Source organism: Bos taurus, chromosome 15, assembly GCF_002263795.3.
Source record: "Bos taurus isolate L1 Dominette 01449 registration number 42190680 breed Hereford chromosome 15, ARS-UCD2.0, whole genome shotgun sequence".
In the NCBI taxonomy this organism is placed as follows: Eukaryota; Metazoa; Chordata; class Mammalia; order Artiodactyla; family Bovidae; genus Bos; species Bos taurus.
Window position 1 is genome coordinate 5796683 of NC_037342.1, and position 24576 is coordinate 5821258.

Here is a 24576-nt window from a genome sequence, read left to right on the forward strand (position 1 = left end):
CTATGGCTGTGCCTATCTCTGTACTTTACCCATGTAGCCCAGTGTTCATTGCAGCACTATTTACAATAGCTAGGACATGGAAGCAACCTAGATGTCCATTGACAGATGAATGGATAAGGAGGTTACGGAACATATACACAATGGAATACTACTCAGCTAGAAAAAGGGATGCATTTGAATCAGTTCCAAAAAGGTGGATGAAACTGGAGCCTATTATACAAGTAATTCAGAAAGAGAAACACAAATGCTTTATGTTGAATTTAATTGGTAGAAGAGAAATAATAATACAAACAATAAAGCTAACTCTTCCTTAGCACTTTCTGGCCAGAAAATATTCTAGTTGTGTGTGATATATTTAGTAGATGAAGGAAGAGAGAAAGAAAAAAGGGAAGGAAGAAAGAAAGGGAGAAAGAAAGAAAAAGAATAATAACTAATACATATGTGAATTTTGGTGTATAAATGGCTTGAGAGCCCTTCACTTCCATCAGCTCCCAGGGCCCAGCAGAAGACCCTCCAAGTAGGGCTTATTGAAAGATACTCCTGCCAACTGTCCAACCACACAGCTACCTTATTTCCCTCTCCACTTACCTCTCCAACAAGGCCAACAGAAGTTCCTAGTGCCAACATGACAATATCTGTTGCCAGTACTAAAAAGTACTGAAGCTAAAAGAAGCACACTTATATGAGAAGCAAAAGGAGACTTTGATTTAATTTGTTTCAGCCATTAATAGATTTCTGGTTAAACTGACTGGAAAGTACACACTTGTATTTTGAATCTTATTTTTTCTGTTGTCTTCCATAAAAAATTTCAAGACATGTGCCTACATAAATGTTCATTCAGTTCAGTTCAGTAGCTCAGTCATGTTTGACTCTTTGCGACCCCATGAATTGCAGCACACCAGGCCTCCCTGTCCATCACCAACACCCGGAGTTCACTCAAACTCATGTCCATCGAGTCGGTGGTGCCATCCAGCCATCTCATCCTCTGTCGTCCCCTTCTCCTCCTGTCCCTAATCCCTCCCAGCATCACAGTCTTTTCCAATGAGTCAACTCATTGGTATACTATAAATTACACCTAAGATTTTAACAGCTACTTGAAAAAAATAGTAATGTATACAATATCACATTGCATTTCATTCATGAGAGAATTAACCCCCAGAGCAAAATTGATGTCTAATTGCTTTTTGCAATTCTGAGCATGTAACCCAATGCCTTGTATCAGGTCAGTTCAGTTGCCCCAGTCGTATCCGACTTTTTGTGACCCCATGAACTGCAGCACACCAGTCTTCCCTGTCCATCACCAACTCCGGAGCTTGAAAAACTCATGTACATCTAGCAGATGATACCATCAAACTGTCTCATCCTCTCTTGTCCACTTCTCTTCCTCCCTTCAATTTTTCCCAGCTTCAGGGTCTTTTCAAATGAATCACTTCTTCACATCAGGTGGCCAAAGTATTGGAGTTTCAGCTTCAGCATCAGTCCTTCCAAGGACTATTCAGGACTGATTACCTTTAAGATGGACTGGTTGGATCTCCTTGCAATCCAAGGGATTCTCAAGAGTCTTCTCCAACACCACAATTCAAAAGCATCAATTCTTTGGCACTCAGCTTTCTTTATGGTTCAACTCTCACATCCATACATACCTACTAGAAAAACCACAGCTTTGACTAGATGGACCTTTATTGGCAAAGTAATGTCTATGCTTTTTAATATGCTGTTTAGGTTGGTCATAGCTTTTCTTCCAAGGAGTAAGAGTTTTCTAATTTCATGGCTGCAGTCACCATCTGCAGTGATTTTGGAGCCCAAAAAATAGACTCTGTCACTGTTTCCATTGTTTCTCCATCTATCTGCCATGAAGTGATGGGACTGTATGCCATGATTTTAATTTTTTTTTTTTCTATGATAACCTCCAAGACCTTCTAGAACTAACACCCCCAAAAAGATGAGCTTTTCATCACGGGGGACTAGAATGCAAAAGTAAGAAGTCAAGAGATACCTGGGGTAACAGGAAAATTTGGCCTTGGAGTACAAAATGAAGCAGGGCAAAGGCTAACAGAGTTTTGCCAAGAGAATGCACTGGCCATAGCAAACACTCTCTTCCAACAACACAAGAAATGACTCTACATATGGACATCACCAGAGGGTCAATACCAAAATCAGATTGATTATATTCTTTGCAATGAAAGATGGAGAAGCTCTATACAGTCAGCAAAAACAAACCAGGAGCTGACTGTGGCTCAAATCATGAACTCCTTTTTGCTACATTCAGGCTTAAATTGAAGAAAGCAGGGAAAACCACTAGACCGTTCAGGTATGACCTAAATCAAATCCCTTATGATTATACAGTGGAAGTGAGAAATAGATTTAAGGGACTAGATTTGATAAATAGAGTGCCTGATGAACTATGGACGGAGCTTCATGACATTGTACAGGAGACAGGGATCAAGACCATTCCCAGGAAAAAGAAATGCAACAAGGCAAAATGGTTGCCTGAGGGGGTGTTACAAATAGCTGAGAAAAGAAGAGAAGCTGAAGGCAAAGGAGAAAAAGAAAGACATACCCATTTGAATGCAGAGTTCTAAAGAACAGCAGGGAGAGATAAGAAAGTCTTCCTCAGAGATTAATACAAAGAAATAGCGGAAAAACAATAGAATGGGAGAGACTAGAGATCTCTTCAGGAAAATTAGAGGTACCAAGGGAACATTTCATGCAAAGATGGGCTCAATAAAGGACAGAAATGGTATGGACCTAACAGAAGCAGAAGATATTAAGAAAAGGTGGCAAGAATACACAGAAGAGCTATACAAAAAAGATCTTAATGACCCAGATAATCACGAAGGTGAGATTAGTCACCTAGAGCCAGATATCCTGAAGTGCAAAGTCAAGTGGGCCTTAGTCAAGTGGGCATCACTATGAACAAAGCTAATGGAAGTGATGGAATTCCAGTTGAGCTATTTCAAATCATGGAAGATGATGCTGTGAATGTGCTGCATTCAATATGCCAGCAAATTTGGAAAACTCAGCAGTGGCCACAGGACTGGAAAAGGTCAGTTTTCATTCCAATCCCAAAGAAAGGCAATGCCAAAGAATGCTCAAACTACCACAAAATTGCACATATCTCACATGCTAGCAAAGTAATGCTCAAAATTCTCCAAGTGAGGCATCAACAGTACATGAACCAAAGACTTCCAGATGCTCAAGCTGGATTTAGGAAAAGCAGAGGAACCAGAGATCAAATTGCCAACATCCGTTGGATCATCGAGAAAGCAAGAGAGTTCCAAAAAAACATCTACTTTTGCTTTACTGACTATGCCAAAGCCTTTGTCTGTGTAGATCACAACAAACTGTGGGAAATTCTTAAAGAGCTGGGAATACCAGACCATCTTACCTACCTCCTGAGAAATCTATATGCCAGTCTAGAAGTAACAGAATTGGACATGGAACAACAGACTGGTTCCAACTGGGAAAGGAGTACGTCAAGGCTGTATATTATCACCCTGCTTATCTAACTTATACGCGGAGTATACCATGCAAAATTCCTGGCTGGATGAAGCACAAGCTGGAATCAAGATTGCCAGGAGAAATAGCAATAACTTCAGATATGCAGATGACACCACCCTTAAAGCAGAAAGCAAAGAGGAACTGTGGAGCCTCTTAAAGAAAGTGAAAGAGGAGAATGAAAACTCTGGGTTAAAGCTCATAATTCAAAAAACTAAAATCATGCCTTGTATATCATACCTATTAAGTAAATGGAGTATGTTTTCCATATGCATTCAATTTATTATACAAAGTTCAGGGATATAGTTAACTAACGTGTATTTGTCCACATATACAACAGCAACATGATAATTATATTGATAATGTTGGGGAGTTCACTATGATTCCTTGGATTTAAGTAATTCAATTCTCTTAGTGACTCTGCTTCCTTTTAGGCTTGCCAATTGTAAGAATTCCTTCTGAAAGAAGAAACAGTTTAAAAACTGTTAACATGCAACATTTTCTGATCTTAAGAATTTAACCTAAGATTTTCTATATCAAGCAAATTTGTACAAATCCAATATTCCTAGAAAACGATCAGGGACATAAACACAGGTAAAACAACCAGCCCTTCACCAAGTGAAGTCAAGGTGAAGAAAACGTGAAAAGTGATTTAAGCAAGTGTAATGTTCTATGGAACTTCAGAGTGGACCTATCTCACAGAGGAAGGAAAGAGAAAACTTTGTGAATAAAATAACATTTAGACTGGACTTTGAAGAATAGAGAGAATGATATTAAGTAGAAATAGAGGGGAATAAAAAGTATGACGAGGTAGGGGAACAAAGTGCAAGGTACATTTGGGAAATAATGTAATTTGTTTGGAAGAGTGGGAAGTGAAGCTTGGAAGTCATTTTTAAACATGGGAGGTCTTCAGTACTACAGTTGGTTTGTATTTGCTTTGGTAGATTATGTCAGTCACTGAAGGCTTTATTCATAAGATTAATTATATACTGTTTGCATGCTCACTATGTTCCAGTTATTTTACCATAACAATCTAGTTTTTGTACATGGATTACCTTATTTCAGTCTCAGAAATACTATCTAAGGAAGTGCTGTTATTATTTCTATTCTTAAGATGAAAAAATCAACATATAAAAAGATTGAGTAATAGATCATTTAGTTGGTGGAGCAGGTATTTGAACCTGAGTCTGTGGTTTAGGAAGTTCTATGCTATATAAGATGTAAGAAAGTGAGGATTAGGAGTCCTGGTTAATAGAAAATAACACCAGATATGTTCAAATGGAGAGGCCTTGGTGGTGGTTGAAACTTGAGACAGAAGTTCAAGAAAAACAGTAAGGCCAGAGTTTAGGGTGGGTGAAGATGTTGGGTGAAGTTATAGAAGTAGATGAGACGGTGTTGGGCAAAAAGTGGCCAGAGATTAAAGATAAGAACTCAGAGTAGGATCTTGATGAATGACTAGACTCAAGAGGAGCGAAAAGGAAGAGAAGCCAATGAAGGAGAGGAAGTAATTGGAAAAGTATTAATACAAGGAGAAAAAGCAAAATGCAGAAGCTCCCAAGCCAGAGAAAGAAGGACTTCCAAAACTGAGCATCAAATATCAAAAAGGATCAGTGGGAATGTGAACTGAGAAAAAGTCATCTGACTTGGTGGTGGGAGTTAGCAACCATTGAGAGTGCAGTGCCAGACGTTAAAGTCAAGGTTAATCTTAGTGATGAGACTGATGGTAAAGAGAGGCGTACTGCGCTGAGATAATAGTATCACCATGCTCATCGATCCATTTCAGGACAGACTTGTTCACAGGATGAGCAAAATGATCTGTGCCAAAGGAGACACACACGTGGAAGAGAGAAGGACTGAACTCACAAGGGGAGATGCCAGCTTAAGCAAAAATGGACTGTGGTGTCCCACGGTGTTTCAAAAAGAATTGTAGAACTGAAAAATGCATCCCAAAGTCAAGTATAGAAAGACGTCTATGTGGCTAAAGAAATACATCACCTTGTTTTGTAACCAAAGCTAATATCAAGACTCTATCTCCAGAACTGCCAAGGAAATCCTGAGGAAAAAGAGCAAAGCTGGAGACATACCCTCCCAGACTTCGGACAATTATTACAAAGCTATAGTAAAAAAAAAAGCGTGGTACTGACACAAAAACAGACATATGGATCAATGGAACAGAATACAGAGCCTAGAAATAAACCCACATACCTACGGTCAATTCATCTTGAACAAAGGAACCAAAAACGGAGAAAAGACAGTCTCTTCGAGTGGTGTTAGGAAAGTTGGACAGCCACATGTAAATCAATGAAGTTAAAACACTTCTTCACATTATACTCAAAAATGAACTCAAAATAATGTTAATCTTTAAGACAAGACACCTTAAAATTCCTAGAAGAAAACATAGGTGAAACATTCGCTGATAAAAATCATAGCAATGTTTTCTTATGTGAGTCTCCCAAGACAGTAGAAAAATTGATAAAAGCAAAAGTAAACAAGTGAGACCTAATCAAACGTTGAAGCCTTTGCACAGCAAAAGAGAGCATAAAACAAGATGAAAAGACAACGTACGGACTGGGAGAAGCATTTGAAAATGACACAGTTGACAAGGACTGCATTTCCAAGTTATACAAACAGCCCATACAACGCAATAACAAAAAACCAAACAACCCAATAAAAAAACGTGCAGCTCTAAATAGACATTTCCCAAAGAAGACAAGCAAATGGCCAATAGACACATGAAAAGATGTTCAATGTGCTGATTATTAGAGAAATGCAAATTAAAACTACAATGAGGCATCACCTCACGCTGGTCAGAATAGCCATCATTAAAACATCACTGGACAGGGTGTGGAGAAAAGGGAACTTTCTTACACTGTTGGTGGGAATGTAAAGTAGCGCAGCCTCTGTGGAAAACACTATGGAGGTTCCTTAAAAAACTAGAAATAGAATTGCCATATGATCTAGCAACCCTGCTCCTGGGCATAAACTCAGAGAAGACACTAAATTCAAAAGATGCATGCACCTAGATGTTCATAGCAACATTATTTACAAAGGCCAAGACATGGAAGCGGCTTAAATGTTCATCAGCAGATGAATGCATAGACATGACACACACACAGTGGAGTGTCACTCAGCTACAAAAAGAACAAAACGCTCTTTGCGACACGGATGGACCAGGGATTATCATACTGAGTGAAGTGCGTCTGAAACAGAAAGACACATACCATATGATATCATTTATATGTGGAATTTAAAATATGGTACAAATAAACTTTTTTAAAAAACAGAAACAAACCCACAGGCATAGAGAACAAACTTATGGTTATGAGAGGGGAAAGAGTCAGGGAGGATAAATCAGGAGCTTGGAATTAGCAGGTAGAAACTGTTATATATAAAACAGATGAACGACAAGGACCAACAGTACAGCACAGGGAACTGTATTCAGTGCATTATAATAACTTAGGAAAGACTGTGAAAAAGAATCCACACATATATATGTGTGACTGAACCACTGTGTTGTACGCCAGAAACTAACTCATTGTAAATTAGCTATACTTCAATTGAAAAAAAAAAATCACAAATATTCTGTCTCTACCACTTGCTAATGGGACAACCTGAGCTAGAGACTTAGTCACGAAAGTTGCCATAGTTTCTTAATCTATGAGGTAGAAATAATCATATCTGTCCTAATTATTCCACAGGATTATTGTGAAGATAAAATAGTCTTGTATGTTATAGCTACTGAGAGCTCACTGAACATTAAATGCTGTTTCTTTTGCTCAGTGCTTATAACTGTTGACTGACTCTGAAAACCAGCTGCCATTGGAATGAATTATAGTGGGGGCCTGAGTAGTTTAGAGAAATGAAAAAGAACTGGATAAAAGCTAGTGGGTTTAGTGAACACTGTGCTTTAAAAAAAAAAAAAAGGAAAAAAGTTCTGAAGGCAGCAGAATACAGTCCTCAGAGACTCCCAAACTAGCAAGCAAGTCACAGTCTGGGCATTGCCTCTTCATCACAATCTCCTGGGGGTGTCCTGATCTCCCTCACATGTTCCAGATAGCACAGACCAGAGGGCTGGGAGAGAATGGTGCCAACGCGTCTGGGCTGAGCCATGGTACAAGCAGCACTTATTCCCTGCAGGGCCCTTGGTTTGAACTTCCTTAGAAGAGAACTACAGCTGCAAAAATCTGTAGGCTACTCTTCCAGAGTTCCTAACAAAATATTTAGATAGAGAAGTATTACTGGCAAACAAATTAAAATGCTCAAAATAATCAGTGAATCAATGATTATAGCCTGACATGCAAGTCACCAAAACTAAATGTGCAGTGGTTTATTCAAAATCTCCATTCAATGGATATGTCCAGATTTTGCCTATGATGTCTTAAATAATTTTAATCTTAGGAGAGTGAAATAAATAAAAATCTAGCCATGGGTATGAGACTTTTAGCAGACAATTGAGCCAAAAAAACCTAACACAAAACAAGCCCTTTTATTTGTGACATTTAGTATTTATTTGGGCTTCCCCGGTGGCATAGTGGTAAAGAATTCGCCTAACAATGCTGGAGATGCAAGAGACCCGGGTCCGATCTTGGATCACAAAGATACCCTGGAGAAGAAATAGGCAACCCACTCCAGTATTCTTGCCTGGGAAATCCCAGGGACAGAGGAGCCTGATGGGGCTACAGTCCATGAGGTGAGAGAGTCAGACACAACTGAGCAACTGAACACACACATAGTATTTATTCACTCTTTTATTCACTTACTAGTTCATTCAATAATCATTTTTAAACACCTACTGAGTTGAGGTACAAACTACAAACAAACTACGAACTACGTAGTATCAATACAAACAAAGCTAGCGTAGGTGATGGAATTCCAGTTAAGCTATTTCAAATCCTGAAAAAAAGATGCTGCTAAATTGCTGCATTCAATATGCCAGCAAATTTGGAAAACTCAGCAGTGGCCACAGGAAAAGGTCAGTTTTCATTCCAATCCCAAAGAAAGGCAATGCCAAAGAATGCTCAAACTACTGCACAATTGCACTCCTCACACACTAGCAAAGTAATGCTCCAAATTCTCCAAGCCAGGCTTCAACAGTATGTGACCATGAACTTCCAGATATTCAAGCTGGATTTAGAAAAGGCAGAGGAAGGAGAGATCAAATTGCCAACATCCGTTGGCTCATCGAAAAAGAAGAGAATTCTACTTCTGCTTTACTCACTATGCCAAAGCCTTTGACTGTGTGGATCACAACAAACTGTGGAAAATTCTTAAAGAGACGGTAATGCCAGACCTCCTGACCTGCCTCTTGAGAAACCTATACCCAGGTCAGGAAGCAACAGTTAGAACTGGACATGGAACAACAGACTGGTTTCAAATAGGAAAAGGAGTATGTCAAGGCTGTATATTGTCACCCTGCTTATTTAACTTATATGAAGAGTACACGATGAGAAACACTGGGCTGGATGAAGCACAGCTGGAGTCAATTGCTGGGAGAAATACCAGTAACCTCAGATATGCAGATGACACCACACTTATGGCAGAAAACGAAGAGCCAAAAAGCCTCTTGATGAAAGTGAAAGAAGAGAGTGAAAATGTTGGCTTAAAACTCAACATTTAGAAAACTAAGATCATGGCATCTCGTCCCATCACTTCATGGCAAATAGATGGGGAAACAATGGAGACAGTGACAGACTTTGTTTTTTGGGGCTCCAAAATCACTGCAGATGGTGACTGCAGCCATGAAATTAAAAGATGCTTGCTCCTTTGGTAGAAAAGTTATGACCAACGTAGACAGCATATTGGAGAAGGCAATTGCTCCCCACTCCAGTACTCTTGCCTGGAAAATCCCATGGATGGAGGAGCCTGGTAGGCTGTAGACCATGGGGTCGCGAAGAGTCGGACACGACTGAAGCGACTTAGCAGCAGTAGCAGCAGTAGCAGACAGCATATTAAAAAGCAGAGACATTATTTTGTCAACAAAAGTCCGTCTAGTCAAGGCTATGGTTTTTCCAGAGGTATGGATGTGAGAGTTGGACTATAAAGAAAGCTGAGCACCGAAGAATTGATGCTTTTGAACTGTGGTGTTGGAGAAGACTCTTGAGAGCCCCTTGGACTGCAAGAAGATCCAACCGGTCCATCCTAAAGGAAATCAGTCCTGAATATTCATTGGAAGGACTGATGTTAAAGCTGAAACTCCAATATTTTGGCCACCTGATGCAAAGAACTGACTCATTTGAAGAGACCCTGATACTGGGAAAGATTGAAGGCAGGAGGAGAAGGGGACAACAGAGGATGAGATGGTTGGATGGCATCACTGACTCAATGGACATGAGTTTGGGTGAACTCCGGGAGTTGGTGATGGACAGGGAGGCCTGGCGTGCTGCAGTGCATGGGGTCGCAAAGAGTTGGACACGACTGAGTGACTGAACTGAACTGAACTGAGTTGAGGTAGTAAATATAAGCTGCAATTTTATTAATTTTCTTAAAGGGAATAAGGGTTATTGAGTGGCAGCTTTAAGGGGAATATTGTTTCAGCCCTGAGGGACAATGGTGGCATGGAGGCATTATTGCAGACGTGACATTACATTAGACAGCCCAGCATGTCAGAAGATTATCTCTCTTTAGGGAGGCAAAGTTTCTCCATCCAGAGGGTGTGTATCATGTAGGTTGACAAGAGCACCATGTAGACTGCTAGGAAGTGGGCTGGAGTTCCACAGACACATGTCAGTAAGTGACTTAGGGCTGTTGTGTCAATTGTTTCTACCTGGAGGGTAACCATGAGGCCTGAAGGACCAGAGAGGCAAAGTGTCTGAGTGTCTGGCACACAGCGGTCATCCATAAAGCCACTATAAGCGCTTGAAGGGAGAATATATAGGGTGGGAGAAATCTTTCCCTCATGTTATTCCCAAAACATAACAGCATTACATATTTAAGGTTTCAGGCTAAAGGCCATTTCAAGACTTGCAGGACCAAAAAGAGAAAAGAAAAAAACAACTGACACTCAATTTGAATTATGAAATTAAAAAGGCTGAATTTCCAAGCATAAGTAATGTGAAGCACAATTGAAATTCCAAGACTGACTTTACTATGGAAAAATAGAAACACATTTGAGTCTTTCCACAGAGCAGCCAGAGTGGACATAATTGGCCTGTTTTGAAACTGGAGTTTCAAAACTCCAGTTTGACACAGCCACACCTCTACAAGCCTTCTTGTGGCTGTCATTCTCCCAGGGTAAAAAGGATAGCAGGATAATTTTCACAAATTTTTACACCCAAAAAGGGATTATGGGGGAAGAAGAAGCTCCCAGAAAAAAAAAAAAAAAAACACTTGGATGTGACGAGCAATACAATTTTAACACGTTTTGAGTTTCTTAGAAACTATTGCTAGTGTTTTGGTAGGATTTAATCACCAGATCTTTGTTCTAGATTTTTGTGTTCCTATTTTTCATTCACAAATAGATAACTCACTAGCATGAGCCCGGAAGTTACATGTTCTGGTACAAATATCTAACTGGAAATTTCAAGATTCAAGACCACGTGAATCTTGGAGGTTTGTTGCTTAAGCAAAACTTACATAAAATTCTTTGCTAATCTAACAAGAAATGTAACAAAAAGCTGTCTTAGGTATCCAGTTTCCAATCCACTTCAACATGCCTGAAGTTATAACAAAACACTTAGAGCTTTTAAGTCATGACCTCTGGACTCAGACCAGGAGAAAAAGGTGTAAATGCAGGATCTGTCTTTTCTTTCCCCGTGTGTCCTCCTGCAGAGGTGTGACCTCAGGCCTGTAGGCAACTCTCAGCCCTTTAGTTTGCAATTGAAAAACCAGGGTCCTGGACTAGATCGATGGTTTTTGAGCTTCACTGCACTGCACTGGATACTCATTGTTTCCTAGAAACTGGGGGCTTTGCTAAAGAAAGGGGGCATGGGGGCAAAGTGGAAGTGAGGTAGGCGGGACTTCCGGCCCCTTTTGTCTTTCATTAGAGCACTTCTGTTAACATCCAGTTCACAAATTAGTCTTCCCAAAAATATTTCCTTTGGGACTTCTCTGGAGGTCCAGTGGTTAAGAATGTGCCTTGCAACTCAAGGAACGCTGATTCGATTCCTTTCAGGGATCTAAGATCTCAGATGCCACGGGCAAGTAAACCCACACACCACACTAGAGAGAAACCCACGTGCCTCAATGAAGACCCGACACAGCCAAACGAATCCATTTTAAAAAGAAAGAGATTTTGCTTAAGTGAGGTGAAAGTCACTCAGTCGTGTCCGACTCTGTGACCCCATAGACTGCACAGTCCATGGAATTCTCCAGGCCAGAATACTGGAGTGGGCAGCCTTTCCCTTCTCCAGGGGATCTTCCCAACCCAGGGATTGAACCCTCCCGCATTGCAGGCGGAGTCTGTATCAGCTGAGCGGTCAGGGAAGCCTGATTTTGTTTAAAGTGGTTTACCAAGTTGGACAGCTTCTAGATCATAGGATGGAGACTGTTGCCGGATTGAACAGCTTATGAGGCTCTTCCAGCGTGCTGCTTCTATAATTCCTTGCCCCGTCCCAGATGGTTACAACGCTGCTCTTTTGAGTCAGTCTAGTGACCCCTGTTCCCCAGGCCCTGGCAGAGTTGGGGACAATGTCACACTGACCAGACTCGCTAACGCCAAGGTGAGTGCCTGCCGCCTGCTGCCCGGACACGCAGCCTGTGCCCAGCCTCTCACAGGAAGGGCCCCTTCCGGCACGTTCCTTGCCTGCGCTGCAGCGCCTCCGCTGAAGCTGTCCTCACCCTGCGTATCGTGCGGTGAGGAGGAGAGGAGTTCATCTCCGTGAGGGCGCCTTCCAATCCCTCTCACCGCCGCTAAAACTCACACGTTCCTTCAAGGCTGAGGGACTTGTGGTTAAATGATTACAGAGGAAACAAGCTCTTTCAAAACAATTCAACAAATACTGAAGCAAGATTTACATGTGAGATGTGTTTCTTAGCATGACAAGGAAAGCAAACTGGTTCAGTGAGAAAAGTCCTGAGAAAGCAAAGCTGACATGGTGGGGAAGGCGGACGACCCCATCAGGCACTCACACGGAACACACGCCAGTGTTTCTCAACTTTACACTGTACTTAACCTGTTTCAAGGAAGAGGGGTGGGGCGCTGAGGAAAGGAAGCTGCAGATTCAGGCCAGCTTGCCTCACCAAGCGTGTAACGGATAGCACTATGGCCTCAAGACACTTCTGTGGAACATGAGTAATGAGCAGATGTTTTTCATTATATAGCCAGTTATTTATTTTAATTTGCACACAGAAATAACACCCCATTAAGCTATGATTTTATGGATATAACAGACTATACTGAGACAAAACTTTTAGAGGAAATTTAAAGAAAAGTACAAAAATAGTATAAGAGGTGTCACTAATATTTGGCAAAACTCATGACGGAAGTAGAAGGATTAATGGAGATCAGAAAACTTGGGGCTAGACCGGGTACAGATACTCTCCTATCCTATTTCTGGTAAAGCTAGTCTGTGAAACTGTGTACAGACTTCTCCTAAAGTCATGTTAAGGTGTCCCATGTTTGCTTGTTTGTTTTTATTTTTTGAAACGTGTTTCTTTTAAAAATGTTTATTCACTTTTTTATTTTGTTGCATCAGATCTTAGTTGTGGCATGCAGGTGAGATCTTTTGTTGCCGTTTGGGAAGGTTCCCTGGACATGGCAACCCACTCCAGTATTCTTGCCTGGAGAATCCCAAGGACAGAGGAGGCTGGTGGGCTAAAGCACATGGTCCCACAGCGTCAGACGTGACTGAATGACGAATCCTTTCACTTAGGGACTCTAGCGTGGCACGTGGGCTTAGTTGTTCCAAGGCCTGTGGGATCTTGCCCCACCCCCCCCGCCAAGCAAGGACTGAGCCTGTGTCCCTCATTGTAAGGCAGATTCCTAACCACTGGGCCACTAGGGAAGGCCCTGTTTCTTTATTAATTACCCCCATCCCACCATAATTGGTGCACAGAAGATGCTAAATAAGGTCTTTGAAGTGGATAAATACATAAATACTTGAATGAGTGCATGCAGAAAGAAGAAATAATTGCTTCCTATCCCCAAGGAGCAGACATGTGCTCACACTGAGGAGAAAGAGGATAATTAAAATAAGATCTCAGACTCACACTTGATCGTCTGCTAGCCTCTGGCTCACCTAATGGGCTGACAGTTTTCAGAGAAGGATTCCACTTGTCCCGTGATTCTGCTGGGCAGTGTCTACACCCTGTAGGGAGTTACCACATACCCCACCCGTGGATGGGGGTCTTCTCAGCCCAGATTCTCAAATTCTGGGCCTGAATGAAGATTAAGGGAAACTATGGTGCTATGAAGTAGTGTACAAGGCAGTTTAGCAAAGGTGGAAAGAAACCCCGCTGAACCCAGAAGAAAAAGTGAGTGTTAATTCATGTCTGATTCTTTGTGACCCCATGGACTGTAGCCTGCCAGGCTCCTTTGTACATGAGATTCTCCAAACAAGAATACTGGAGTAGGTAGCCATTCTCTTCTCCAAGGAATCTTCCTGACCCAGAGATGGAATCTGGGTCTCCTGCATCACAGGCAGATTCTTTACCATCTGGGCCACTAGGGAACCCAGGAGAGCCACCCACAAATGAGTGCCTGTCTGTGCGGGTGCTGAGCAGCCGTGGGGCATACATGTCAGCAGTTTTGCCCTTTGCTTGGAAAGCAAGGTGTGTGTGTACCCAGAGCACTTTATGACCAGCAGAATCAAGTAGCAAAGCCTGCTATTTTTTTTTTAAAGTCCGTGGCGTACTCTGTGATTTGTGTATATAAGAAGGTGAGGTATAGAATAGCCTTATGGACTCTGTAGGAGAGGGAGAGGGTGGGAAGATTTGGGAGAATGGCATTGAAACATGTATAATATCATGTATGAAACAATTCGCCAGTCCAGGTTCGATGCATGATACTGGATGCTTGGGGCTGGTGCACTGGGACGACCCAGAGGGATGGTATGGGGAGGGAGGAGGGTTCAGGATGGGGAACACATGTATACCTGTGGCGGATTCATTTCGATATTTGGCAAAACTAATACAATATTGTAAAGTTTAAAAATAAAATAAAATTATTTAAAAAATAGTAATAATAATAAGAAAAAGAAGGTCTCTCTCAAACAGGATAGAAATGAATTGGAGAAAACAATTGTTTACGTGGTGGATATGTCTCCTTTGCCCACGTCCTGTTCGATAGTAACGAAGATTGCAACACCAAACAACCCCAGATATTCTGCTTGGAGTCACCATTCGTGATGATTGCTCATAGCTAATCAAAGGATGTTATGAAATGTGAGTCAGACAGCCGCCGGCTTCCTGGAAGTTCCAGAACCTGTATATAAAGAGGGAGCTTCCTAGTTGAGACACTGGAGCAGCAGAGAGGTAGGAGCTATCAGATTCCTTAAGCTGAGAGGGAAGACAGAGACCAACATGCCCAGACTGCCTCTGCTGCTGCTGCTACTCTGGGGCACGGGGTCCCACGGCTTCCCAGCAGCAACTTCAGAAACACAAGAACAAGATGTGGAGACGGTGAAGGTAAATGCTCAACTTCACATGCCTAAGATGCAAAAGCCTTATTTGTGTTTTCCCACAATATAACAGAATAGTATCAGTATGCACTTCTGGTGGTGATTTAGTAACTAAGTCATGTCCAACTCTTTGTGACCCCATGGACTGGAGCCCACCGGGCTCCTCTGTCCATGGGCTTCCCCCAGTGAGCATACTGACATGGGTTGCCATTCTCTTCCCCAGGGGATATTCCTGACCCAGGAATCGAACCCAGGTCTCCTGCATTGCAGGTGGACTCCTGCATGGTGGGCAGATTCCTGCATTGAGGTGGATTCTTTACTGTCTGAGCTATGAGGGAAGCCCCCAGTAATAGTATAATAGAGTTTATTTAAGGATGCATTTGCTACAAAGAGAGATTTTTTCCAGAAAGGGTATTCTCCCCCAAAATGTATCTAGCTGTGCATAGACTCTCATTTTCCAGTTAAAAGTGATAGGGAACTAAAGGAATAATATACAAATATGTCTCTATAAAACTGTAATTCTGACTTCATAGTAAATAGTGGTAGGAAGAGTTCTAAAACTCCAAAATGAGTTTCCACCAACAATAAGGATAATAAGGACCATGCAACCTAAGTGGAACCTTTAAAAGTAGTTTTTTGTTTCAGGTATGACAGTATAAACAGTATTTAGTAAAATTGGAGGATTTCCCATTCAGTGTTTTGATAATTTTATCTTTCATCAGAAATACCTGGAAAACTACTACAACCTGAACAGTAATGGGAAGAAAGTTGAAAGGCAGAGAAACGGTGGCCTCATAACTGAAAAGCTAAAGCAAATGCAAAAATTCTTTGGGCTGAGAGTGACTGGGAAACCAGATGCTGAAACCCTGAATGTGATGAAGCAGCCCAGATGTGGGGTGCCCGACGTGGCTCCGTTTGTTCTTACTCCAGGAAATCCTCGTTGGGAGAACACAAACCTGACCTACAGGTAATCAGATTGAGCACCAGAGTGGGAACGCTCTTTCCCATCAGAGCCATGAGAAATGAAATCTGATGTGTCTGTGTTTTATTCCACTTGAAGGATTGAAAATTACACCCCAGACCTGTCAAGAGCAGATGTGGACCAAGCCATTGAGAAAGCCTTTCAACTCTGGAGCAATGTCACACCCTTGACCTTCACCAAGGTCTCTGAGGGTCAAGCGGACATAATGATATCCTTTGTCAGGGGAGGTAAGCTCTTTTTGTAGCATGAGTATTCTTACCTTAACTTCTCCTTGCCCTTGAATCTCTTCAGCTTTGCAGATAGATTTCCTTGTTTAAAAAAGAGTGTTGATTTTACAGACTTAAGAAGGAAACAAGATGTCATTTGCTGAAAATCTGCTGGCCTCTTAGCAAAGTTAATGCTTACTCTCCTGGGTTAAACTAAATAAGACTCTAGAGAAACATCTGATGAATTCCGTGTCTTGCAGATCATCGTGACAATTCTCCCTTTGATGGACCTGGTGGAAACCTTGCTCATGCTTTTCAACCAGGTGCAGGTATCGGAGGAGACGCTCATTTTGATGATGATGAATGGTGGACCAGCAATTTCCAAGGTTAGGCAGCTTGTCCTGCCTCTCTCACCCTCCCCCTCCTCCCACCTTCTCAGTTCATTGTGATATTGGTTGATTTAACTGAGAGAATGCGTTAATAGAAATAGGTACTTTGCTGCTACCACTTAGAAATTTAACAACACATTTAACTGAAAGAATGCGTTAATAGAAATAGGTACTTTGCTGCTACCACTTAGAAAATTGATAACACGTTTAGAAAATATAAGAGAATTATTTCTGTTAGTAAGACCATCTTACTGGTTACAATTGGGCTACTCTGAAATTTCTATTGAGAAAGTGTTGAAAATATTAATGTTTTCCTTGTGGGCATCTACACAGAATCTTTTTTTCCTGGAAATACACCAAAGTGTAACAATGTTATTAAGATATCTACAAATTAAGGGAGAAGATACTATATATTTTTTCTAAAATTTCCAGCATTAAGCATCTATCAGTCTATAAATAGGAAAAAAATTGTGTTTATAGAAGAATATTGCTTCTCCGTGAAATAATATATGCCATATAACCACTGACAAGATTGACTAATCTGTGCTAGAGCCTTGGTTGGCTGAATTTGCTCTTTAATTGTAATCATAGAATTCAAGTTTTCACCAATCTCTTCACTGGCTCCCAGATAGCTCAGTGGTAAAGAACCCGCCTGCCAAATACAGGAGACTTGGGTTTGATCCTTGGGTCACGGAGATCCCTGGAGAAGGAAATGGGAACCCACTCCAGTATTCTTGCCTGGGAAATCACATGGACAGGGGAGCCTAGCAAGCTGCAGTCCATGGGGACGCAAAGAGTCAGACATGCCTGGGCATGTAATCTCTTCACTATTAATGAATGCATCCTTCTCACCTTTCAGAAAAAAAAATTATATACTTCAAAAAGCTACTGATAAAATAAGAACATTAATCCTTGTACAGTTGTAGATTACTTCTTACTTAAATGTCTCCAAACTGAAAATATTTCAAATAATTGCAAATGGGTTTCTTGTCCCTTTTAGATTATAACTTGTACCGGGTGGCAGCGCATGAATTTGGCCATTCCCTTGGACTTGCTCATTCTACTGACATTGGGGCTCTGATGTACCCCAGTTACACCTTCAGTGGTGATGTTCAGCTTTCTCAGGACGACATTGATGGGATCCAGGCCATCTACGGTGGGTATAAAGAAACACAGCATAGACAGGTGGTCCTTAAAACATCCGTTGTCTATCTTTTAAGAAGCCTTCATTGGTTATGTAGTTTTCCAAAGCCAGGCAGAACTAACTTCAGATCTCTTGTTCCTTTAGGACCTTCCCAAAATCCCACTCAGCCAGTCGGCCCCCAAACCCCAGAAGTGTGTGATAGCAAGCTAACTTTTGATGCCATAACTACAATTCGGGGAGAAGTGATGTTCTTCAAAGACCGGTAGGACAACAGTTCTTTTTTGCATTTTGTATTTGTAATAATAATAGGACTCACTACTATGGGGCTATATGGGCTACTACTATGCTTCACATATTATTTATTACATTTGTTTATATACATAATTATAGTTATAATTAAGCGTAAAAAATAGCTTGCTCTTGCACAACATAATGAATTTTTAACAACTTTTTTCCCAGCATGTATTCTGTGTCTTGATTCTCAGAAAACTTACCACTGACGTAGCAAATCAGTAAATATAATTCCATTTTAAGGATCGGTAAAGCAGAGAAGGCAATGGCACCCCACTCCAGTATTCTTGCCTGGAAAATCCCATGGATGGAGGAGCCTGGAAGGCTGCAGTCCATGGGGTCGCTGAGGGTCAGACACGACTGAGCGACTTCCCTTTCACTTTTGACTTTCATGCATTGGAGAAGGAAATGGCAACCCACTCCAGTGTTCTTGCCTGGAGAATCCCAGGGACAGGGGAGCCTGGTGGGCTGCCGTCTATGGGGTCGCACAGAGTCGGACACGACTGAAGGGACTTAGCAAAGCAGAGAAAAGGAAAGAGATCCTCAGGGTACCGAGTTCACTGGCAGCAGAGCAGTAATCGGTCTTCTGAACTCTGCTTCAGGCCTCTTCCCGTTTTTGTCACTCTTTGGGATGGTTAAGTACATCAGAATTTTGTTAGGAGAAATTGGTCCTTTTCACAGCACTATCATGATGATGAGGGTTGTGTAGACCCCTTTGAAGTGTCATCTTGGAAAAGACAGCCTTTCCAAAGCCTGTGGTCATAACAAGTCTCTGTGCCCCCAACCCTGGGAGGAGGCAAAGACATGTAGGCGCAGGGAGAACCCCCAGAAGCTCATGAGATCCCGGCAGGGGGTGGGGAATGGATGGTCACAGTGAGTTTCCATCCTCAGAGGAGGGTCCCAGAGCTCCCTAGGCAGCATGAGACCTCGAGAAGTCTAGGGTCCCCTTGTGTGCAAGGAGTAGGGCTGCTCTGCATACAGTTCTGACTCCTAAAGGACCAGGAAAATAGTAACAGCTTCTTCTGAACGGCACAGCCCAGCATGCATAGAAAGTAGGGGTGCTTTAGAAGGCTGGCTTCTCCCCGCTTTCCTCTTGGAGTGCTGTTCTCCTGGGTCACAGTCATAGCTGCCCCAGAAGGCAGGAGAGTCAGCTCCTCCTGCTTCTCAGCCTGTGCTTTAATCTCGAGTTTAAGAGATAAGGACAGATACATGCAGGGGGTGGCTCAGTGCTGGGGAGTGCTGGGAAAGATACGGCTTTCAAGGAAAGCTCTCAGTACATCAGGACAGCTCATCAAAGCAAGTACTTGAGGACTGACCCCGAAGAACAGGGCCGAGTCTAAGGTCCACAAGACCAGAGAGGACACTGAGGTCATCTAGATGTCACCAAGTCGTGGAGACACGGACGGCAGGAAACTGACGGCGACTGGCCTGCCCCAGGTCTCACAGGCAGGCAGAGGCCACTGGATCGGAAGTCCAGAGTCTGCCCTGCGGATCCACACGACAGTTCATGCTTTGTCTTCACCCCAGTCCCTGTGGACCGTGGAGTCAACTTTGTCATTAACAAATAATAGGCAGAGCCGGACATGACTGAAGTGACTTGGCACACGTGGGACTGCAGAACCAACTTTGGAACTGCCTGTCTCAGGAGCACACAGGGAGTGGCTAGGGTTTAAACTACCCTTTGCGTCTTATCAGTCGCATGGCCTTGGACACCTCCCTCTGCCCCCCTGACCTCAGTTTCTAATCCGTGAGATGGAAGTAATCTCTTACAGGATTTCTGTGAGGTAGGACATGAAGTAGGTAGAGTTTGTACGAAATGCAGAATGCTAGTGTTGTGTTCTAGCCAGTGCCATTGGAGAATTTTGCAAGCTGGTTGTTAAACAGCATTATTAAAAGTTTAATTATATCAATTTAAAATTATATTTAAACCAAAGGTACTAAAAATAATTATAACTCATCCTTTTATGTGTGTGTGTGTGTATGTGTGTGCGTGTGTGTTAGATACTCAGTCGTGTCCAGCTCTGTGACCCCATGGACTGTAGCCTTAGCCTACCAGGCTCCTCTGTCCATGGAATTCTCCAGGCAAGAATACAGGAGTGGGTAGCCATTCCTTTCTCCAGGGAATCTTTACAGCCTAGGGATCAAACTCAGGTCTCCGCCGTTACAGATAGATTCTTTACCGTCTGAGCCAACCGTCTGAGCCACCAGGGAAGGCCCCATCCCTTTGTATCCCTTTGCAATTATTTTGCTATATTTTTCTATTTATTTATATTCCTGAGATGGCTTATGCCTGTATGGGGGAAATACTATACAGTGAGGTACCACTTCAAATCTCTTGAAATCTGCAGTGGTTGGAGTATTTCCACCAAGAAAGTAAGCAAAGGCTACAGACCAGAACTCCTCTCCACCTCCACTTTGGAGAGCCACGTGTTAAACACTAACCCACAAGCCACCAATGCCAGCCGTAGAAGGGCCTGGATGACACCAGAACTTGCTATGTATTTGATCAAAACCTTTTTTTTTTTCAAATTAGGTTCTACATGCGCACAAATCCCTTGTACCCAGAAGTGGAGCTCAATTTCATCTCTGTTTTCTGGCCACAACTCCCAAATGGACTTCAAGCTGCTTATGAGGTTGCCGACAGGGATGAGGTCCGGTTTTTCAAAGGTAATACTTTCAATTTTTGTTGTTCTTTAGTCACTAAGTCACGTCTGACTCTTGCAACCCTATGGATTGTAGTCTGCCGGGCTCCTCTGTCCAATTAGCTCTCGGTTTTTACCAGTTGGGGCTTCCCTGGTGGCTCAGAGGGTAAAGCATTTGCCTGCAATGCGGAAGACCCAGGTTCCATCCCTGGGTGGGAAGATCCCCTGGAGAAGCGAATGGCAGCCCACTCCAGTATTCTTGCCTGGAAAATCCCATGGACAGAGGAGCCTGGTGGGCTACAGTCCACTTGGTCACAGAGTCAGATATGACTGAGCGACTTCACTTTCACTTTTTACCAATTAAGTTTTCTTCTGCTTTGGGGTTCATGTATGAGATTACTACTGACTTTCTTTCCATGGACTTGACAAACTGAGCAGTCATACCATGTCAGTGGGAGTCCATCCCCTTAGCTAAGAATTGCAGAGTGCATTTCTAAGGGAAAAAATTTGAGACACAGATTTCCTGGCTTGTTTGTGAATCTGGACTTAGGAAAGGATTTTCTGTGCAAACTATGTATTTTAAATCCTCTCCACCTCCCTGGGGTGTCCAGGAATAAAACTGAGAGGAACATTGGAGTCGCTTGGTTTCCTAGAGCCTGTTTTCCGCCAGTTGCTTTCCTGAAAGGAGAAGCTGCCTCACGACAGCCAGATGGGGGCTCTGCAACCTTGCCATCAGAGTATGCCTTGCAGACCAGCTGCGTTGACGCTGTCCCCGGTCTGTGAGAATCACAGAATCTCACTTAGCATAAGGCCCACAGAGTCTACCTGTGTCGTCAGATCCTACTCCAGACCGTCTTGAATGTTACCAAGATTCCCAGGCAATTCATATGAACTTAAAGTGTGAAAAGTCCTAATTACCACGAATTGAATGAGGCAAACTTTTTGATTCTATCAGAATAAAACCCCAATCCAACGATCAGCTCCTTACTTTGACAACACTATGCCAAGGAACAGTTTTTCTGCAAATATATGATTGGCATAGTTATAGACAAACATGAAGACACCCGACCCAGTAATACTCTCAAGGCAAAGAACTGAAAACAGTTCAGATGGGCAATAAACTTTGAAATGAGCTTTCTAGCTCTTTTATAATGAAAATAAATAGGATTTTAGATACACAAAATTTCAAAGTGCCCCCCCCGAGGGATCAATAAAAATATTTGTGCAATAAGAACAATGCTGGCTTCAAGATGTAAGACCAGTTTTATTTGACTTGGGGTTTACTAAGTACTGGAGAAGGAAAAGGCTACCCACTCCAGTATTCTGACATGGAGAATTCCATGGACTATAGTCCATGGGGTCACAAAAAGTCAGACACGACTGAGCAGTTTTCACTTCGCTTACTGAGTGAAACGTGCAGAATCTGGACACAGCCTACATTTAAGGATTTGGAACCGTCTTCTAGTTAGATGTAATGATTTCTACCCAGGGTCACAAGTCATTACAGACTGTGAGTCATTACAACCCTCTGGCCTTTAGGATACCTTGGGGTGAACTTCTGCAGCCTGTGGGCAACCTGGAGAAGCAAAGATTTCTATCCCTGTGGTGGCATGATGAACTCTTTAGTCGTTTGAACTTTGGAAAGAGGTCCCCAGCTCCATAAACCAGTTATTCCCAAGGCTCGCTACAGATTAGAATCATCCAGGAAAAAAAACCTTAAATATACTAATTTAATTGGTCTAGGGTAGGATACCAGCATCAGTATTCAGAAAAAAACACAAAAAATCTCCCTAAATGATTCTGATGTGCAGTGGGGACACTGCCCTCGCACGTGAGAGTAAGCATTTAGCTGGAATCTGCTTCCTGTCTACTGGTGCCCTTGGCAAGGGTTTTCATCCCAGATTCTTGATTGGCAGGTAACAAGTACTGGGCCGTTAAGGGGCAGGATGTGCTCCGCGGATACCCCAGGGACATCTACAGATCCTTTGGCTTTCCGAGAACGGTGAAGAGCATCGATGCCGCTGTTTCTGAGGAAGATACTGGGAAAACCTATTTCTTTGTTGCCAACAAATGCTGGAGGTAAAGGCTGGGTGCAGAACGGGGGAGGACACCTGTCCTTTCTATGTGGAAGTTGCTAGATTGACTCATTTAAGACACGGGTCTCATCTTGCCTCGGCTGGCTGCCTTTGCTGTGAACGGCAGTAGCTTGTCTAGTTGCAAAGTCTATTGACCAGTAATGATCATGTCTGTCCTAGAAATCCAGGAAGAACGTGAGCCTGAATTGAGAAAGATAATGTGAAGAGAAGGGCATTCATCTTCATAGAACTGCTGCAGCCACCAGGAACTTATCTTTCACTGCATTCGACATTAATGCACCCACTGGAGAAATTAGAACTAGATGTTATAATTCAGAGGGACCTTTTAAATTTTCTAGTCCACCCAGAATCCTACTCACCTCATCTCACCTCCTATTTTATACATAATCTGTGAAAAAGTTTTATTACGTTCTTGCTGATGAATTCCTATATCTTTAACAAATAGTTCTGACATTCCAATTATTTTTTGACCAGGTATGATGAATATAAACAGTCCATGGATGCAGGTTATCCCAAAATGATAGCAGAAGACTTTCCCGGAATTGGCAACAAAGTTGATGCTGTTTTCCAGAAAGGTGGTAAGTGAGTTTATATACTCCTCTCTTTTGTTGCCACAGAATATCATCAGTATTGTTATTTAGAACAGAAAATACCAAAAATATTTATTCTTACAAATGACTTGGATTTTTTATTAATTCAGGTTAAGCCTAGAAATCATTTGTATAATATAATGTCTCCTTTGTTTTACTTCTAGGATTTTTCTATTTCTTCCATGGAAGAAGGCAATACAAATTTGATCCCCAAACTAAGAGAATTTTGACTCTTCTAAAAGCTAATAGCTGGTTCAACTGCAGAAAAAATTGACCAGTGTTTACAAGGTTAAACAGAAAAGTATGTTGTACAAGTCTGTGGAAGGTGTTTCCTGAAGAGCCATGTGTCGTGTTAGTCGCTCAGTCGTGTCCGACTCTTTGCGACCCCACGGACTGTCGCCCACCAGGCTCCTTTGTCCATGGGATTCTCCAGGCAAGAATACTGGAGTGGGTTGCCATCTCCTTCTCCATGAAGAGCCATATATTTAAATAAAATAAAGTTATTAAGTATAATCTTATTTTAAAGTATAATCTTATTTATACCTCATTCAGCATTTTTTTATGATTTAGAATGTAATTTTTATATAGTATATACTACTGTAATTTAGTTCCACAAATGAGGCCTAACTGAGGTCAGGTTTATAGCTTATGGATTCATATGGGCCAGTTTTACAACGAGAGAAACTCTTCTGCAAAATATGAGACTCTGACATTGACAGTGGAAAACACTCTCCGTGATGTCTTCTCTCAAGAGAGAAAGAGACGAGATGTGAGCCTTCACCATAGAAAACAATTCAGGAATGTATGAGCAACCACCACTACCATCCTGATACCCAAGGGACAACTTTGTTATAAAGTGTTTTACGTTTGAAATAAAGCCATCCCTGTCTCTACTGTTTCTAAAACTTTCTATTATGTTTGTTATGTTATTATTTCTGATTTTAAAGTCACTCAGAGATTTTCAAATTTGAAATAAGAATTAGACAACTATGCAATATATTCATGTGTGAAATGAGAGTAGATGAAAAGTTCAGATATTCTCCCTTCTCATGGAATTTACATCATACAGAAGGGGGAGATCTATTTTCCATGCCCTCATAAGGGTTCCAAACTTGGTTTTAGGTAAGCTCAGTGACAGCATGGCAGTGCTTTCCAAGGCCTGTCCTCTTCTCTCCTTCTGAGT

General features: G+C 42.0%; 1 protein-coding gene across 1 annotated transcript; it reads left to right on the forward strand.

The window, feature by feature from the left end:
• Positions 1–14916: 14916 nt before the first annotated feature.
• On the forward strand, positions 14917–24270 carry MMP1 (matrix metallopeptidase 1). The gene is made up of 10 exons (NM_174112.2): positions 14917–15060; positions 15776–16020; positions 16114–16262; positions 16502–16627; positions 17631–17786; positions 17919–18036; positions 20599–20732; positions 22624–22786; positions 23278–23381; positions 23558–24270. Exons 1-10 carry the CDS (start codon positions 14956–14958, stop codon positions 23665–23667), a joined length of 1410 nt encoding a protein of 469 aa, NP_776537.2. The 5' UTR covers positions 14917–14955; the 3' UTR covers positions 23668–24270.
• The last annotated feature ends 306 nt before the right edge of the window (positions 24271–24576 follow it).